The sequence below is a fragment of the Sebastes umbrosus genome, chromosome 14 (assembly GCF_015220745.1).
Source record: "Sebastes umbrosus isolate fSebUmb1 chromosome 14, fSebUmb1.pri, whole genome shotgun sequence".
NCBI lineage: Eukaryota > Metazoa > Chordata > Actinopteri > Perciformes > Sebastidae > Sebastes > Sebastes umbrosus.
In genome coordinates, this window is record NC_051282.1 from 12,772,675 (window position 1) to 12,793,466 (window position 20,792).

The following is a 20,792-nucleotide window of genomic DNA, read 5'->3' on the forward strand; positions in this document are numbered from 1 at the left end:
CACAAGGTGGAGAACTGGGACTTCCTCACTACTTTTTTGATTTCCAACGACAAATCACAGGATCACTGGAGATCGGATGTGTCTGCCATCTCAACAAGACATTATTGAACACAACCCAATGCATTAGACAGAATGGAAATTAAAGATATGTGACTGATATGTGATATATAACTAACAACTAGAATTTCTAATATTTGTCTATGTGCTTGAATGTTGTTGTTTTTTTATCTTTGTCATAAAATGATCTTTTCTTTTTTCTTTTTTTTAAATACCTGTTTGACAGTGTATCGTAGGTGTCTATTTTCTAAATATGATGTTGTGTTTATTGTACAGAAAATGTCTTTGAAAAAATATATGTTGGATCTGTCTTTGAATAAATGGTGAAATATATTCTAATGTGCAGATTTCTCATTTGAAATGATGTGTTGTCATCTGTTTTGATGTGGAAGCATTTGCACAAAAAGGTCACAGTAGTAGACTTTAGATACAAAATAAAGTTTTAGAGGGGAAGAGCAGTCCAGTCCAGGTAGACATACTGTACACTAGCTACTAACTTTGGCTTTAATGAATTATTTTTCAATAGAAACACATAAATCTGAGTCATTGTTCCATCTGCAAACCTCAGACTTCTGGTGGCATTTGAAAAAACATTTTTTCTTAGCAGAAACCCTAATTAGCAACACCAACAATTTGGTATTTGACCGGTGACATTTCTGTCAACTGAAAGGTCAATGAATTCGACCTTCCCTTGAGTGTAGCGTCTACACTCCCAGTAGCGGTTCCTTAAAAAGTGGCCTAATATCAACGACGGCTGGCTGAGAAAAGATGCAGGATAATTTCCCAAAGGACCATATAGCACATAATGAGCTGAAGGGGATTCCCATGTTTCCATGAACAGATTGGGATAATGTCAGATATCCTCTGCCTTGAATTTCCTCATGATGAGGAACTAGAAGAGGATTGTGAAGTCTCTCTGACTTTATTCAGTATGTTCAACATACAAAACACCGGTGGTCCCTAAACTTATCAGATGTGTTCAAGAATCCCCCAGTTCCACCTGTCATGCTCCAAATAGGTTGTTATGGATTATAAACTGGATGTTATTAACACTGTTAAACAATGTTAAATATGTAAAAGTTGATATTGTTACAATTACAGATATTGTCAAGTTTGTCAAGTCATTACTTTTGATTAATTATTTGAACTATTTATCCATTACTTTTAGCTAACTATTTGAACTATTATGTAACATTCAGCTAACTATCTTAACTGTTTAACCGTTACTTTTCTGTGGTCTATTGGACATCGATTTTGAAGGTCCTTGACATCGCTCACTTTTATGCGGGCAAAACGTTTTATAAATAAATAAGTAAGTAAGTAAATAGTTATTATGGTATGCATATTTATAATATTAAAATTGTTCAACACAGGCCATTTCGGTAGAGACATTAAATATGACAATAGAATAGAAATGACTTTGTTTTACGGGCACTGACGTTGCAATGGAACGAACAATTGACCTTCACTTCTTATCAATATACGTTCTTTGGTTTATCTGTTACATTTGCTTTGTTGGCATAGCCGGGCCGGCCGCACTTGCCTTTTAGTGCATGTTAGTGCATGTGAGCGTGCCCCACTGGTTACGTGTCACAATTAAAAAGTTAGTTGAGTTAACCAGTCGAGCTGTCCGTGTACTGGCAACTTTAGAAGTACCCCTGGGGTGCAACTCTTGGTTGGGAGAACAAAACCTCCGTTATACTCCTGCTGTTATGAAGAGCTTTTTGACAGATTGTTATTTCCAAACTTCATGTAGATGGTTTAAGTGTCTGCCACCCTGGAGAAATAGGTCAGTGGAACTCTAACTGGCGGAAATGAATGCCTGTCAGTTAGTGAGCAGACGAGGAGGGGTGACACTGTTTGCCAGCTGAGGGCCAGCCTAAGGCCCGAGCGCAGGCAGTGACCCAACCCTGTCAAATGAGAACGACAACGAGGGTACACCGAGAGCGGCGATGGCCTGCTTTGTCCTCCCTCTCAGTGTTCCCTGAATAGCTCTCACACAAAGGATATCGTTATTCCTCCTCTAATTACCAGATGGAGAGCTGTTTTTCTGCTTCTCGCTCCTCTGCCCTCACCCCCAGAAATAAAGTGCTCCGCGGTGACGACCCTCAGCAGTTATGAAACAGTCTGGTGGACAACAGGGCCTGAGCGAGCCTTCATTGTCTCCTTCAATTTATACAGCATTGAATCTGAGTTGAATCTCCACCGAGACCATTTTCATCTGCACTCAATCTGTGTGTTTAGTGATGGCCAATCTGTCTGGTTTCCTTCCGGTCCCTGCGTGGTTTCGTTGCCAAACCAAATCATGTCGAAGGCATGTCACCAAATTCACAGCGTTGGTTTTAGGCGGACGAATCTAGGCCACAAGACGCTCTCCATCTGCCATTCTGTGGCCAAAAGCCTTGGGAGGTCACTCAGGGAGAGAGAGAGAGAGAGAGAGAGAGAGAGATGCACCCAGCCAGGGATTAGGCTGGTAAACCGGGTCCAAGGGGAGGTGAGATTAAAAGCCAGGAGCAATAATACACACATGGTGGAAAAACACACCGGCTGGACACACTCATGTTCCCATACATCCCAGACCAGCCTACTTGTAGTGCTGCCACTGAACAAATGTTTTCTGCCCGTTGGAAGAGGATCACCAACATGCTTTTTAGGGATTACACCTTTTGGTAGCATTGCTGGCAAGGTCACCACCAGCTCCTAGTTAGCGTCTGTCAACGCAGGTGGCAAAACAAATTTGTGATAACGGGAATGCTTTTGCAGCACGCAGCAGCTTCCCTGCGAGTTCACGGTGTTTTGTTCTGCAGAGATTTGTGTTCCCTGCCCTCAGCATATCATGCAGTATTAAATCTCAGCTATACCCTCCTCTAACCCTGTCATCTGGAAAAAGCCCTGACCTCACTGTGTGTGTGTGTGTGTGTGTGTGTGTGGGTACAGAGAGGGCTGGGGGAGGACAGGTGTGACTCAGCATCACCTATGGATGATCCTCTCAACATCAAGGGCAACACATGCCTTATACACTGTTAAGAATTTCCCAGTAAAATAACAGTAAAGAACTGGCAGCAGGGTTGCCTTTATGTAACTGTTAAGTTAACATTATTATACTGTCGCTGAAATTTACAGCTTTGTACTGTTAATGGAAAAATACAGTTTGAACTGCTTTTTTATTATTAATTTCACAGTATTTTACAGTTAATATACTGTTTAAAGATACATTACATAGCTGTTTTTCACCTTTCTTTTACATATATCTTACTGATTTGTTTTAATGCACTATTTAGGTTGTATTTTTTACATACATTTTTATAAACCTTATTTTTTTGCCTAGATGAATAGACTTAGCAGGTTACAGACATAGGAATAGTCACACTAAATACAATTAAAGGCACTTGCTGCATGAAACTGTTACTGATGATACTTTAGACAGTTGATCAGCAGTAAAGTGCTGTTTTTTTAAGAATGCATTATAGTTCAGTTAAAAAACGGCCTATGAACGTAATTGAACAGGTTTTCTTTTGTATTAACAGTAAAGCACTGTCTTTATTTGAGCAATAACAGGTTAATACTGTTGACATCCTGCTGTAAATTAACAGCAATTGTTTATATTGTATTATAAGATAAGGTACTAATAGGAGAAGGTTTGCTTTGAAAAACCCTGTTTTTTTTCCCCAGTGTTTTCATCCATTGCTTGGACTAACTCTGATGGAAGGAAGGCTGTCAACAAGGAGGATTTGGTAAACATCTCATTGGGAGATTAGGAAGGAGGGAGTCTTTTCTCTCTGTGTGTGTGTGTGTGTGTGTGTGCAAGAGAGGGAGGGGATGAGAGAGAGAGAGAGAGAGAGAGAGGACTTCCCAGCATGGGGCAGAGGGAGGAGGGTGAGTTGCCTTGTGGAAAAGACTGAAATGTCCTTCATATAAACCGGTGACAAAGTGGTGAGCAGCGGCCCCCCTGAAGCAGAGATCACAGCCAGCACAGAGAGAGACAGAGAGAGAGAGAGAGAGAGAGAGGAAGAGGAGGAGACCGGAGCACCGAGCATCTATACAGCAACACACCGGAGAGAGACACACGGAGAGAAAACAGTCACCAACAGAAGAGCATAACAACAGGAGAAACTAATCCGGACGGAGCATCCTTCATCCCACCGACAGGTAACAACAAACACACGACGAGCTGTTTTATATGAACACCTATAATTCGACAGGAATCTTATAGTAAAATGTATAGCTATAACGATTATTATCACAGCAACATACAGGTTTATATGAGGACATTACATTAAAAACATGCTCTGCTACAGCAGAAACAAAAATACAATAAATAAGTGCCCTGCAGGTCAGAATAAAAACTCCTAATGAGCTCCAACACACTCCTTTCTAAAAAAAATAAAAAAAACAGGAATTTTAAAATATTCTTTTTTTCTCTAAGGTTTGTTTATAGACAACTGTGTTATTTGTAGCTGTTTAGTGGAGCTTTTGATCAACATGTTCTTAACAAAATGATATAGGCTACAGCTTGAGCCTTATAGGCTACTTTTGATATGTTTTGGACAGAGCTGGTGCTTTATTTTCATTTTATTGCTTTATTTATTTATTTATTTTATTGCTTTTTATTGGTAGAATATTGTTGGGAAAAAACTGCTGCAAACATATCTATTCTTATTAGTAATCATTATTATTAATTAGTATAATTATGTTTTATTTATAATTAATAATCATTGAGTTAGTAATAGATGAAATAATAATAAAAAATATATAATTAAAAATGGAAGGTAACAGTGCTGGTGCTTTATTTGCATTTTATTGCTTTATTTATTTATTTATTTTATTGCTTTTTATTGCGTTTTATAGGTAGAATATTGTTGGAAAAACTGCTGCAAACATATCTGTTCTTATTAGTAATTATTATTAATTAGTATAATTATTTTTTATTTATAATCATTAAGTCAGTAATAGATAAAATAATAATAAAAAATATATAATTAAAAATGGAAGGTGAGAGTAAACTAATGCACCAAAGTTTTCCATATTTGCAGATTTTTTTTTTTTTTTTTTTATCTGCATATCTGTTGTGTAAAATCAGGACCACACCAGACCTGTCCAGGGACCATGCTGCCGTGTCCAACAGATTTGTTTAATTCTTTTTTATGTAGGCCACACATCGGCCAGCCGCTTGTCAGATTAAAACAACTACGCATGTCATCCATCTCAGCACGGTGCCTCAGTCTCACCTAATTAGGCTCACCCTGTCTACTAGGTCACCACATGCAGCGCACACATGTCTCACTCACACTATAATAACTCACTATGACGACTGAAACTAGGAGGATAACTGTGATTATTTTACATCCTTTCCATCAATTTATATGCATTATATTATATTACACTACATTGTCTTTGCTTTGCTGTGGTGCAGAGGAGAATAATGTCCTTTGCCTCTGTCCAATGTGCTGAACTCTTTTGCAGACCTGTTTGTGTCTGCAAAGATGGGTGTCACCTGTCGCCCTCTGCTATTGGTTGGTGCATATTTTGCGGCTGCTCTGATTGGTGGAGCCCTCTCGGAGGGGGTGTGTCTTCAGGATGGGAAGCACAAGGCCGCTCCAGGCCCAGAGCCTCACCTGGGAGAGTGTGGGCTGTACTCTGACAGTGAGTGACCTTGTTTGTCTTTTAGTGGAGCGGACAACATACATTTTTCAATCAAATCATGCAAATAGTGATAGAAGCACCAAATTTGGCATGATGATTGCCGAGGGGTCACTAAGCAAATATGAATGACTGGCCACTTGAAAATCCAAGAAAGCGGCCATTTTTCAAGATGGCCGCCAAATTGACCTGCCGATAATGATTTATTTATCTCATAGAAATTCATCTACTTGATTGATTTGAGTGATCTTGGTGTCAAATTATAGGTTTTCTGGCATGCTGGATCTAATTTTGATAGTTTTAACAATTTTTAACTGCAATATGGCCATTTTTCAAAATGGCTGTCAAATTTACTCGCGGAGAATGTTTTTCTTAAGAAAATACATGTACTTGGTCAATTTGAATGTGTGATGTAGAGTTATATGTTTTCTGGATCTAATTTTTACAGCTTTAACATCCGCCAATACGTTTTTTCTTACTTTCTGGCTTTGCTTTGCGTTTTTTGCGGCTTGAGAATCCACAGCTCCAGTTCTGGCACCTGGTGATAGATATGGAGCTCGTCATATTCCTGCTACTCGACCAACTCGACTGATCCCCTACTCAACCAAGTAGATGAATTTCTATAAGAGAAACCCTTATCGGCAGTTCAATTTGGCGTCCATCTTGAAAAATGGCCACCATATTGGATTTTCAAGTGGCCAATCGTTCATATTTGCTAAGCGCCCCCTCGGGAATCATCGTGCCAAATTTGGTGCTTGTATCACTATTTGCTTGATTTTTCCACTATCCGCTTCACTATTTGAACCGCTGCGTGTTTAATGGTGTAAATAAATACAACCTGTGATGGAAATATCAAACTGACTCGTTTCCTTGTCCATTGCCACTGACAGATAGCTGCTGCACAGAGGAGGAGATCCAGGATGTCTCCCATGTCCCCACTGCCAGCAATAAGAATGATCCCTGGGACAAGTGTGGGCCTCTGAGCTCTGAGTAAGTCTCACCCACTAGATACCTGGACACACCTGGAACACCTGTAACCAATATATTTATATTAACAATAGATCACATGACGAACCCACAGAGGATTAGCACTTTCACCTCAGCTCTATGGAGCATTGTAGTGTCTTTCAGCTCATTGTTTTCGTTTTATGGCCAGCAACTTTACTTTTACAGTCTCGTCTTTTTTAGGAAAAAAGTTCTAAAAATCAACTGTGCTCTTTCTACTCTGAACCTAAGCTAACAGACACAGTTAGCAGCTAACAGACACAGTTAGCAGATATTTCCTTCAGGACTAGGTGGAGACCAAAAACAGAAGAGTGAATAGTGGATTTACATTTGTTTAGGGGGCCCAAAAAAACGACACAAAATGAATGCTAATGATCCTCTCTAACCGCTAAATGTCTAAATAGGCATTTGTTTATGTCAGTGTTTAGAGTTGCAGCTTGTTTCCATTTCCCCCAAGAGGCCAACAATTCAGTTATTGCAGGTTTGAGTAGCTTCAGTGTAAGATATTTTTCCCCATAGCTGTATTGAGTGACAGAAAACAACTTTGATATAGGTTTGTTGAATGAACAATGCAGAGTGGATAGTGGTTCCAATGAAGACACTTTGAGAGACACTCACACAAGGGATTAGAGCAGGGCTGCCCAAAGTGGGGCCCGCGGGCCAAAGCTGGCCCGCCATCAGGTTTGATTTGGCCCGCCAGATGTTAGCACATTCTTTTTTTTTTTATTAAAAGACCCAACCGACTTTACTGTCTTTTGGAGGCCGTACCAGGCTTGGGTTTATGGTAAGAAGATAGTGGCATCATATGAAACTAGAAAACCTAAGGACTCCATTATACCAATCATATCATGTTAGCTTGTCAGGAAGGAGGCTAACACTCTAAAGTTGGGCTAAATTTTGGTGGGGAAAAACTGGTACGGCCATTTGTCAAGGTGTCCCTTGACCTCTGATCTCAAGATATGTGAATGAAAATGGGTTTTATGGGTACCCACGAGTCTCCCCTTTACAGACATGCCCACTTTATGATAATCCTATGCAGTTTTGGGGAAAACATGCAGTTTTTTTAATGTAGTATACAGAGGAACTTGGGATCCTAGTACCATTATGCATCTTAACAATACAATACAATAGGTGTTTAATTTTGGCCCGTGGCCCTCCATTGAGTTCCAGTTTTGGCCCTCCAAGGGAAAAGTTTGGGCTCCCTGGGATTAGAGATATTAAACAGCATAACAATACCAAATATCAACTACTATGTCATGTCATCTTTACCTGCCTTGTGGCCAACTATGCTGAGTCAGCCCTCCAAGGGTCAATAAAGGTTTAAATACAGCTGTTGTCATGTTAGTACTAACTGGCCCCCTCTCTCTCCTCAGGTGTGAAGGCTTCCTGAAGCGCGTGTCATGTTTCTACCGCTGCTCCCCTGATGCCGCGCGCTGGCCTCACCCCCACCGCCGCTCATACATCCAGGCCGTGCCGCTCTGCCACAGTTTCTGCCGTGATTGGTGAGGGTGCCAAACACATTGGCAATCACATCTAAATCAAAATCAGTATCTGTCCCCATTCACCTATAAGGCTGTCAAGTGAGAGAGATTACCAGCCTGTGTAACAACAGCGTACTGTGCCATCCGTGCTAAGACAGAGTGTCCAATAAACAGCATTTATGGCACAGGGAAGACCAAGGTTACATATATTAATCCTCTCTTATAAATGCGTAACAGCCAGGGGATTCCCAGCAAAATGAGAAATAGCTTCATGTCATGGTTGCTATGTTAAAACACTAGCAGTGGTTGTTTGCCTAGTATGTGTATTTAAAGGAGTAGTTCAATATTTTGGAAGAATTTGATGAGATGGTTGATACCACCACTCTCATTTCTGTACAGTAAATATGAATCTCATTAATACCTTGTTTCTTTAATATGTCCAAAAACCAAAGTGTAAAAACAACACGTTATAGTTTTACAGAGAGTTATTTTGATGGCAAAACTCCAGGAAGTTACTATAGTATAAATAGTTTGGCACTTAACCCCCTGTAAAACAGTGAATTGTTGTTTTTACACTTCGGTCTTTGTAGTGATAATAATAGTAAAATAAATAATGATAAATAATTTAGATATAACTTGTTCATTAGTGAGATTCAGAGGTGCTGCTAGGTGTTTTTGTTACCTTCGGACGGAGCCAGGCTAGCTGCTGTATCCCCCTGTTTCCAGTCTTTATACTAAGCTAAGCTAACCGGCTGCTGGCTGTAGCTTTATATTTAGCGTACAGACATGAGAGCGATATCAATGTTCTCAACTTACTCTCAGATACTAAGTGAAAAAGCATATTTCCAAAAAATGTTGAACTATTCCTTTAAAGAGATTGTGCACCTCAGTTCTCTGTTATAAAACATGCATCTTAGGAGAAAATATTCAAATGAGAGAATTAAAGTTTAATGTTTTGCCATTTTAATTATTTTACTTTGAGAATTTACATGCCTTTCTTCAGGTTCGACGCCTGCAGGATGGACATGACGTGTGCTCGTAACTGGGCCAAAGACCCCAGGGGACAGAACTGCACTGGAACCTGTGTTCAGTATCAGCAGGTAGGCTGTGATCTGTGATGGGCTGCTTACATAACCTGGGACCTTGTGGGGGGGGAGGGGGGGGGGGTTTCCATCAGTAAAAATCAGACATTTTGAGTGTTTTTAGCCACACTAGCAGCATGTCTTTATGGGTGGTAATGTCAGTCTCTCCAGCACTTTGGTCCAGACTGAAATATCTCAACTTTTGGATGGATTGCCATGAAATTTGGTTCAGATATTCATGTTCCCTTGAGGATGAATTGTGATAACTTTGGTGTTCCTTCAACTTTTCATTTAGTTCTGTCGTCAAAATCAGATATTTTTTTTATTTTATTTTTAATTAACAAAGTTAGCATGTTACACTAAGATCAACTAAAGCCTTGATCATACTGCAGGACAAATGCAGACAGCGGCTGTATAAACCATGAACTGGCCTTTAGATTGTCAACCTTATACCTTCTAAGCCTCAGAGTGTTATCATTGTCATTGTGAGCATGTTGTCATGCTGGTGTTAGCATGCGGGTAGTCTAGTCACACAGTTTTATTCCAATATAATCGGTGCATCACAGGAATCAACCTCTGGTTCTGAAAAGTGAAGCCAACCTGCATTCTTTCTAACAGCCAGCAGGGGGCGACTCCTCTGGTTGCAAAAAGAAGTCTGATTGTATAGAAGTCTATGAGAAAATGAGCCTACTTCTCACTTGATTTATTACCTCAGTAAACATTGTAAACATGAGTTTATGGTCTCAATCGCTAGTTTCAAGTCTTCTTCAATACAGCATGATGTTCATTTCGTAAATTATGGTCCCATTTAGAGTCAAATAGACCATAAAGCAGGGGATGCTTTAGGGTGTGGCTACCTTGTGATTGACAGGTCGCTACCACGGCGGTGTCTGGTTGGGTGTTGTCCGTGTTTTTGTAGACCTTTAACCCTTTCACGGTGTTTTCAGTTCATGAAAGTTAAATGTAACATTTTGAGTTGCCTAAAAATGTTTTTTCAGCGTTCGGTTGTACTTAGCTCCACCGTCTCGTGTCACTTCTGGTTGCTAAATACCAAGATGGCGACGGGCAAAAACCAAGATGGCGACGGCCAAAATGCCAAACTCGTGGCTTCAAAACGGCAGTCCACAAACCAATGGGTGACGTCACGGTGACTACGTCCACTTCTTATATACAGTCTATGGTGCAACGTTAAACTTTAACAAGCTCTTTTAGTATTATTAAGAACGTAAACTGATGCATTATGGGAGCAGAGTACAGTCACGCCTTAGAGATTTTCTGACTAGCGGAGGTTGAGGCGTCAGAGGTTTGAATCCCATTGACGAACCCAGAAGCTTGTCATTTGAGGGTCAGATACTGTGTCACAGTACAGTGACAGTGTGTTGACGGTCAAGTGAATCTGTGGTAAGCAAAGGGTTAAGAGCGCAGGGCGGGAGCTGTGGGCTGGAGCATGAAAAGATTCGGTCCTGCTTCAGTAGGCAGAGGCCAGCTGGGTGATTTAAAAAGAGGCAGAGTTACCGAGGGGTTGGTGTGCTGCTGGAGCAAACTAACTGTCACACGCACCACACCATATGCCATGACTATCTATCTACCTATCTGTCTATCTATCTATCTATCTATCTATCTATCTATCTATCTATCTATATATGATCTACTGTATATATGTATATATATATATATATATATGTGTGTCCCTTTTGTCTCTCCTTTTCCCTGTTTTCCCTCTTTCTTTCCTACTTTATCTCTTTTTTTCTCTCTCTCTTTCTATCTGTCTTTGTCTGTAGTTACAAGGGAAGAAAAAAGTACAGAGAATAAGGGGGTAACAAATTTGCCTTTAGGGGTGACCTAGAAATAAACAGCCCAGTCGCCAAGAAAAAATGTTGGCTGTTGAATTTGGTCAGAGCAAGTGACATAGTGACGTTGTATATCGCGCGATTGTAGTATATCGAAAGTTACGTGGTATAATAATGAGTATCAAGCAACAAAGTCCACAAATGATGGATGGGATCGATTTAGTGGATGGGTCAAACAAACACAGGACTTCCACCCAGGAGGCCTCTGTTCTTGTCTCGTGTGAAACCAAAAGCAAACGCTTACTTTACGATTGTTACGTAACGTTATTTAAGAAAGTCCGCTAAGGACGGTTGTTATTTATTTATGGTAGTTACGTTGTTAACATTGTTATGTTGTTACGCTTACGATGGGATCGTGTGAAACCAAAAGTAAACGCTTACTTTACGATTGTTACGTAACGTTATGTAAGAAAGTCCACTAAGGACGGTTGTTATTTATTCATGGTAGTTACATTGTTAACATTGTTTTGTTGTTATGCTGCGTTGTTGCGCTGCGTTGTTTCGCCGGGTTGTTACGTCGCGTTGTTTCGCCACATTGCGCCGCGTTGTTATGCCATGTTGTTATGCCGCGTTGTTACACTAGGTTGTTACACTAGGTTGTTACACTAGGTTGTTACACCAGGTTGTTAAGTTTTTTCTAATCCTAACCAACTACTTTTTTTTGCCTAAACCTAACCAATCGTTTCACAACATTAACCATGTGGCATTGTGCGTTTCTGCAAGGGTGATATGAGGCTGATATGAAATGTATTTATGAAACATATTTTTGGTTGAGATACATACAACGTATCCCGTAGTTTGCAGAAACGTACAATGCCAAAAACTTTTTCTGTCGACTGGGTTGAAATAAATTACATGTAAGGGCTTTTTAAATTACCAGGTATATAATAAAACAGTGTAGGGTATGTACAGGGGACCTCGTACATACACAAAGGGAGAGAAAGACACACCAACAAATGAACACACACCCCCAGACACCAGACCTATTAGTGAGGCTCTCTGTTGGATATTAGATGATTACTGGAAATGAGCGATTTGTAGTAAGAGAGAGAGAACACAAAGAGAGGATGTGTGTTTGAGTGAGTGTCTGTGTGTATTTTTGTGTTTTTTGTGTTTGCATTTGGCCCATTTTCATGTATGGCGCCACTTAAGGCACAAAATAGGCTCCAATAAATTTAAGTACCTCTCAAAACAGTGTTTTAAACAGCTCCTGAATCCAAAGAAATGAGTCACCGGTGCATTCAGCGCATTCAACGGTTCAGCCCTCTTAGAGAGACTGCAAACAAGTGCCTGCCTCTCGCTATGGTTTTGGAGGTCACAGCAGCAGCGAAGCTTCGTTTTGTTTCCTCTTCAGTCTCGGTAGAGATGCGAGATTTCACAGTGGGCCTCCTCGTGGTTTGAGCTCACAGGAATTCAGTCAACTTCAGGGCCGAGTCGTGCTGCACAGGAAAGCAAAACTGCCAGCATTCATCTGTCATGAAAACCTCCCACAACTCTGAATTTTCGAGATTTTTTAAAGCTTATTCAAATAATATAATCCACAGATTCACTGTGAGTTGAGAAAATCCTCACGAAACCTTTTCAAAATCCTTGGCGGTGTTTCTCCCAGCTCCTGAAAAGTTCACCTGATAGATAGGAACACTTGTGTGTGTGTGTGCGTCTGTGTGTGTTGTAGAATAAATATGCGCAGATACAGTGAGGATTTGTAAACGCTGACTGCAGTAGGTGTCAATTTGCATAGAAACAAGCAAATGCATTTAAAAGGCACACATAGGCGCACACACACATCCACTGCATGCAAAAATCCCTCCGGCACACTGTGTCTCACTCTGTCTTTGTACTCATTGGTAACATTATTTGCCAGCCAAGGTCTGATTTATCTCAGCATTAGACACTCTTTCTGCTCCGGATTTTGTGGGAATGAGGTTACATCTGCAAAGAGTGGCAGTGTCTGTGCTGGGCGCTGGTACAAACACATCTAGAGCGGCACCTGTGGATCAGATACAGTGAATTAATGGTCTGAGGAAGGGAAACATTATCATGTACATATACAGTACAATGAAATGCTTTTCTGTAGTTACAAGTACAGAGGATGAGGGGGTAACAGATTTGCGTTTAAGGGTGACCTAGAAATAAACAGCCCAGCCGCCAGGTAAAAATGTTGGCATTGTATGTATGTACAAAGAGCGACACGCAGATCAAGTGATGTAGTATATTGCGCAATCGTAGTATATTGAAAGCTGCGTGGTATAATAATGAGTATCAAGCGAGAAAGTCCACAAAGAGTGGGTGGGATGGGTTTAATGGATGGGTCAAACAAACACAGGTTTTTTACCGAGGAGACCGCTGTTCATGTCCCACGTCAAAACAAAATTAAACGTTGACTTTGCGCATGTTACGTTATGTTCTTACGATTGTTACGTAACATTATGTAGCCCGCTGTTATGTTGCGTTGTTATGTGACGTTGTTATGTGACGTTGTTATGTTAAGTTGTTACGTTATGTTGTTACGTTACGTTGTTACGTTACGTTGTTACGTTACGTTGTTACGTTACGTTGTTACGTTAGGCTACGTTGTTACGTTAGGTTACGTTGTTATGTTAGGCTACGTTGTTACGTTAGGCTACGTTGTTAAGTTAGGCTACGTTGTTACGTTAGGCTACGTTGTTACGTTAGGTTACGTTGTTACGTTAGGCTACGTGTTTCTGCAAGCGTGATACAAGGCTGATATGAAACGTATTTATGAAACGCATATTTGCTCGAGAAACGTCGGCATTCAATTTATCCGTGGTTTGAAGAAATGCACAATACCAACAATTTTTCTGGCGACCAGGTTGAAATAAATTACATTATAAGTGCTTTTTAAATTACCAGGTATATACAGGGGACCAACAGGCTTAGCCCATATGTCCTGTTTTTCACTTTTCTATGTTTTTCATAAGCAAATACAGCCACCATTCAGGATACTTAAGTTGTAAATACCTTGAAAAATAAGTGAATTAGAGACCACTTTACTTGGCATCTCACATACACTGTAACTACTCTGTAATTACAGTGAAATTATGTAATCGAGAAATTCTCTCACATATGTTCAATGCACAGAAAATAGACATGTAATTTGTCGAATTTATGAACAGCTCGCTACAGTAAACTTTAAACTGCATGCTGTCCAAAATAAAGTGAAGTAAGTACACTGCTGTTCCCCAGTATCTTATCATTTTAGAAACACATACATACTGTTCTACCAGGGATGCACCAATCATCCCTTGGCTTTGGGTATTGGCCGATACCGAGTACCGATCCGATACCAGTGTTAAATTAATAAGCTGTATGCCTCACTGTGTGGAAGTGACTGGGATCATTCTTTTATGTGTAAGGCAACAACAGGCTTGACTTAAACATCGCTTTACTAACTTTGTAAAACAAAATATAACAAATAGATACATTGATTTAATAATTGAGTGATTAGTTATTTAATTTCGTAATAATAAATCGTACACCAACAACTTGGCAAAAATATCTTCAAAATTAACCGTAATTACAATTCAGGTGTAAACCTTTTTAATGCAGCAACAAATTATGCAAAACTTAAACAGGAATTAAAAATTCCAGCATACAGTATAATGTACAGTATATAGTATATAAACATAGAATTGAATTTAATAGATCGGCCCCATTGTCACCGATATCTGATCCAGCTATTTGAGTCAGTATCGGCCCAATATCCGACCCGGTATCGGTATCGATGCATCCCTATTTTCTACACACTTCAGCTACACAGGTACGCCCTATATTTCCAGACATAGCCTAATGTTTTGTTCTCCAGCACAATAATTCTGTACATTATATAAATTATAATGAGTTATTTATAAGTCCCCCTTAAACACAACGTTGTTACCCCTGTATTACCTAACTATCTTCTTCCCTGTATTTCCATATTTGGTAGTACATATTTCATTGATACCCCCTATTTACTCAATAATACACTTTAATCAACTCTACCAATTGCATTTTATTTAAAAAATATGTTGAATATTGTCCTGGCTTCCATAGATAAGAGTATTAGTGAAGATTTTGTTTTCAAATTTGGATGATTTCTATTCAGTTACATGATGAAATTGACCTTTTTGACCAACTCTGAGACCCTGTCGACGAGACTCTTGACTCCCGGCCAAAATAATCATTGCAGTAGACGACTGCTGTAAGAAAAACTGTATCTTTTGTCAGTGTCACCCCTCCTTTTCTCTTTTTCTGTTTCCTTTTCACTCCAGGTGTAATGTCGTAGCTTTTCGGACAGAGAAGGGCAAAATTGAATAAGATAAGGATGTGAAGGACAGGATAGAGCCCCAGGAAATTTCAGTATCTCACTTATTCGATCACACTGTGTCGTCCAAAGCTACTTGTGCTTGTACCGAATTAGCTTTGGCAGCAAACCATGTCTGCCTGGGGAAGGACAGAAATGTGTGTGTGTGTGTGTGTGTGTGTGTGTGCAGCCCCGTGTGTATTGTGAGGTCGCCGCGATAAGACCTAAGCGTCAGACAGCGAGTATATGTAGTGAAGAGAAATTGCCGTCATCCTCTTTGTCCTTCGAACGCGGTAAATATATTACAGCTTTTTCTTCTCCGAGCACCCTGTGTGACTCAGTCTTAATCCCCGAAACAGACAGGAGGATGAAAGGAAGCAGACGTTGGGGTGCTACGTACAAAAAAAAAAGGGAGAGGAAGAGAGATATACAAGCAGTGAGTGCAGCCAGAAAATAAGATGAGGTATAGTGGAAATTAGGTAGGGGACAAAATGAGCTATAGTAGGAGACTTGGCAGCTTAATGATTGGTTATGTCACTAGAGAGAGAATGGGAGCTTAAACACCAAAAAAACAACACAGTGTGTGTGTCACTGAAACTTCACTAATTAGCCTCCCCAACTCTTTCTAAGCCTGTAGGCCTACGCCATTTACAGTTAAACAGCTTAAATGTTGAATTGTGATTTGTTTTTTGCAGCGTTATGCACCATCCCTTTTAATCCGCATACGTGCATTAGAGAGGAGTATAATTTTTACGCTCCAGAAACCACAAAGCTAATGTCAGCAGTAATTGGAAGTTTTTCCCTCAAAGTATAACTGTGTAAAGACTGAGCGCTGCTGCAATGACTTTCCTGTCAGATAGCACGACACAAAAGGTGCTGAAAGTGACCTTTTCCCGATTAGTTCAGATCTGTCCGTCGACTCCGCCAGGCTCGACAGAATCGTCGCTCTACCGTAAAGAAGGCGCAGAGATGGAGCCTTTCAGATACCGGTGTGAGCTTTTTCAAGGTCACCATGTCTTATAATTTGCTCTCGAGGCTGGCGGACACGAGGTGAGGCGAGCGAGAGAGAGAGAGGCAGACAAAAGCCGCTTGCGAGAGCAGCTGCCAGGTGCCTGCAGCCCCCTTTAGCACCTGGCAGAGGGTGTTTGTTTTCAAGGCTGGCGATGCCCTGAAAGGCCAAAATCAATTATTTCGCTGAATGTTTACAAGCAAAGGAAGGCCATACTCGATGAATGTTGCTATAAAAAAAAAAGAAGCCATGCAGATAGTGTGCATTTACTCCAAAATGCAATACCAGTGTTGAAACAAGACTCGGTCAAAACCGTGAATTGAAAAAAAACGGTGAATTTGTGGCTAAATTGTTACACAAATAATCAGTGGTCATGTCTATAATGTTTAATCCAGCGGTACATGTCCACCAGGTCCGGCGAGGACACTAGGGGACGCACTGCTCCACTCAACTGACCGTTCAAGCATTGACATACCCCATCGTGGAATGCACCTGATTGGTCTCTGGTTTTTTGCTTGCCGTTTCAAACAGGAAACAACAACCATTTCATTTTGAAAGAGCAACGGCCAATAGGGAAACTCCAACACTCGGCCGACCAATTGTGTTATTTCATCCAGGCAAAAATTTACTTTTACTAGTCATTAACGGTTACTAAAGCGCTCTCCTAACTCTACTAGTTATAAGTGGTGGAAAGTAACTGTCTAATTATGCTACTTTATACTTCTATAATCCATCCACTCTAATCCTCCACTTATCCTATTCAGGGTCGCGGAGGGGCTGGAGCCGATCCCAGCTGGCGGTGTACACCCTGGACAGGTCGCCGGACTATCACAGGGTCGACACATAGAGACAGACAACCATCCACGCTCACATTCACACCTACGGGCAATTTAGAGTCCTTCATACTTCTACTCCAGTGCGTTTCAGGGGGGAATTTTGTACAGCTATAGTTACCACTTTGCTTTCAAAGTATATTATCAACTTATAAAAATCTGTTGAGTTAGCATAGATGATGGGCCTTGCATACTCAGGTTGGAGTTGTGCAAAGCTGTATGGGGTTTTATGTGGTCCGTGAGGTCAACATGTACTACCAGGGATCATAAAGTCCTGCATCGAAACTAACAGGAATTATATATTTTTCATCTTTTACCATAAAGCGGTTTTGAACATTAAAGTATGTAAACATGTTCTAGTCGCAACCCAAAATACAAGTATGCACCTGATAATAAGCGTAACAGGTCCTCTTTAAAGGGACTGTTTGTAACTTTTTACACGTATAAATCTACCGGGGTGATGTCCCATGCACGCTCGCATATGCGCGCTCCCGTGTGGCTACGCTGTTCAGACTCAGACTCCAACACAAACTACACGGAAGCACCAAAACCTCAAAGATATATCTAGTGAAGCCCTTCTTGCAAAACCGTGTCAACTCTTCCTGCTCCAGCCCCCCGACCACGGCCAGAAGACACAGGGGAGACCGTAGCTTTGGTCTCCAGGGCCGGAGTCTCTGCTGTACTCTGCCTGCCTGCCTTCACTCGCACACCACGCACGTTCTCACTCTCCACTCTTACGTGCATGCCCGCACACTCCACACTGCAGAAGACTTCGTAGCTCTGAGAATATCTAGTGAATGTACAGTGGACGTTTGTGCAGAAATAACTGCTGCAGCTCCTCCAGACCAACAGAGGTTTCCCATGTCTTGTGAAGTGACGGGGCTCCGCAGCGAGAAACGTTATTGTCTCTGACCGGGTGCCGGTGTCTCCCCTGTTCCTGGTCAGGAGGCTGAAGCAGGAAAAGCCAACACTAGGATCAGATCTAAATCATGTTCATGAAGAGACCTCCGTCTGGTCAGCTAACATTACTGCCAAGCAACTGAAATATAGAGTGATATTGTGGTTTTAGCTGACGTGTGTCGCCTCACTGTTTTGAGCGATGCTCGTTCATGTCTATTTAGAGCGAGCACAAGCGCGAGCCCGACACTGACTTTCGTTGACTTAACGGCCACAGGTGTCGCTGTTAACAAGCATTTCTGATTCTTACAAACAGTCCCTTTAAGTAAAGCATCTTTCACCACTGGTAGTTTCCCATAATGGACAGCCATCATTTTGTCAGAGGAGGTATAAATCTCTTCACTTCCCGTAAATATTTTGTGTGTGTGTGTCTGTAGATGTACCAGCACGGCAGGGATCTCTGCGAGAGCCTGTGGGGCGACGCCTTCATGACGGTGGAGGACGAGCCGGAGGATGCGGTAGAGGCCGGGGAGGTCGGAGGGGAGGGCGACGGCGGTCGCCCCTGCGGCTGCCTCACCCTCAGCCCCTCGGACAAGGACGTGATCGCCGCCCTCAGGGCCCAGCAGGACGACCCGGAGGAGCTGGACACCACCAAGACCGGTCTGCCTCAGTACCGGGCTCCGTGCCAGACCAAGCTGCCCCCGCAGGCCAGGAGCGGCAGGAAGGGGAACTCGGTGCTGCGCAAGCGCTCCCTCGTGGTGGACGACGTGGAGGGGAGCGGAAGCGGCTTGTAGAGAGAGGAGTGATAGACGCCGATAAATTTAGAGATTATTGTCTAGATCCTTCTCTTGAAATGGAGTTGTAACCTTGCTCCTCTAACTAACCTTTACCACACAGACCTAAACTGTCATTATCATTATCGTCACATTCTACATATAATCTCTAGGGTTTTAAATAATACTATAACATAATCAAGCTTGTAACACTTCCAATAAACACCTGGTCCGTTATTTGAACAACCTAAACAGCCAGGATTAAAAAAAAAGAACGATTTAAAGGCAAAATCCTCAATTCTGCAAGGGCTCTGACTTCAATAATAAATATATTGATAATATCCCATAATGGCTGCACAAAAGTGAGGATTTTTTTTTCTCAAAAGTCAGGTATTTGCTTTGTATGTCTCAGTAAAACACATCACTGAAGTCTACGGTATTAGCGCTTTTTGCATGAATCAAACATCAGTAACCAGAGGACTCTTCATGACCAGTATTGTAAACAAGACGTACCTGCACCAGTACTCTACCACCCTGCTTCTCTTTTCAATCATCTCTAGGTGACTTTAATCTGTGCATTAGTCAATTGTTAAACGCAGATCTTACTGTTGTGATGCCGTATCGTGCAGTCTACATGTCATGAGGTTTATGATAGCGGAGAAGGTCACGCAGAGTATAATGATAATAATGAATGTAGCTTTCTAACAGAGATTACTGGCCTGGACGTAAGGGATATCTGGTATGATAATGACAATGGGGAGGCATGCTTACAGTAATACCTGAGGGAGGGTTTAACATTCAGAAACAAATTTGCCTCCCAGAGTAAATCCGCAAAGGCAGCATTCATACCATGAAGGTTGTTCTGGTAGTTTGATCACGTTGTAATACGTTCTTTTATAATTACGTCATGTATTTCTAGAGCGAGCCACTGTTAGATGTAAATGTTTTGTAAAAAAAACCTGATTTGTCCGATGTATGGTAAGCTTGCTGAGACGGGTGTTTCTGTGCTTTACGTTCTCAATAAAGACAATATTTCTAAATGCCAACCTGAGCCTGTCACAGTTCATCTGGCTACCCTTTTTCGTAGTCCCCAAAATTACTTGTATATCTTAGTCAGGTAGACCAGTGGTTCCCAATCTTTTTCCTTCAGGGACCCCTTTCCTATCATTGATTAAACTGACAACCCGAGTGACATTTTATGGATAATTCATATTCTATTCTATTAGGGCTGTCGATTGATTAAAATATTTTATCGCAATTAATCATAAATTAATCACATTTTTTTTTATCTGTTCAAAATGCACCTTAAAGGGAGATTTGTTAAGTATTTAATACTCTTATCAACATGGGAGTGGCCAAATATGCTGTTTTATGCAAATGTATGTATATATTTATTATTGGAAACAAATTAACAACACAAAACAATACCAGATATTGTCCAGAAACACTCACAGGTACTGCATTTAGTATAAAAAATAAGCTCAAATCATAACACGGCAAACTGAAGCCCAACAGGCAACAACAGCTTGCTGTGACTATGACTTTCCCCAAACTGCATGTGATTATCATAAAGTGGGCATGTCTGTAAAGGGGAGACTTGTGGGTACCCATAGAACCCATTTTCATTCACATATTTTGAGGTCAGAGGTCAAGGGACCCCTTTGAAAATGGCTATGCCAGTTTTCCTCGCGTTTGTTTGGAGCGTTATTTAGTCTTCTTTACAACAAGCTATGACCTGGTTGGTACCAATGGATTCCTTGGGTTTTGTAGTTTCATATGATGCCAGTATCTTCACTTCACAGCTTTAAAACTGAGCCCGCTAACCTAAAAACCTAAAAATCACAAGTTGCATTAATGCCTTA

At 41.1% G+C, this 20,792-nt stretch overlaps 1 protein-coding gene across 1 annotated transcript; it reads left to right on the top strand.

Moving 5' to 3' along the window:
* The first annotated feature begins 2,482 nt into the window (after positions 1-2,482).
* Positions 2,483-19,976, top strand: rtbdn (retbindin). The gene is made up of 7 exons (XM_037791045.1): positions 2,483-2,505; positions 4,042-4,206; positions 5,521-5,700; positions 6,588-6,687; positions 8,076-8,204; positions 9,187-9,283; positions 18,595-19,976. The coding sequence occupies exons 3-7, from the start codon at positions 5,541-5,543 to the stop codon at positions 18,949-18,951; spliced, it is 843 nt and encodes a 280-aa protein (XP_037646973.1). The 5' UTR covers positions 2,483-2,505; positions 4,042-4,206; positions 5,521-5,540; the 3' UTR covers positions 18,952-19,976.
* The last annotated feature ends 816 nt before the right edge of the window (positions 19,977-20,792 follow it).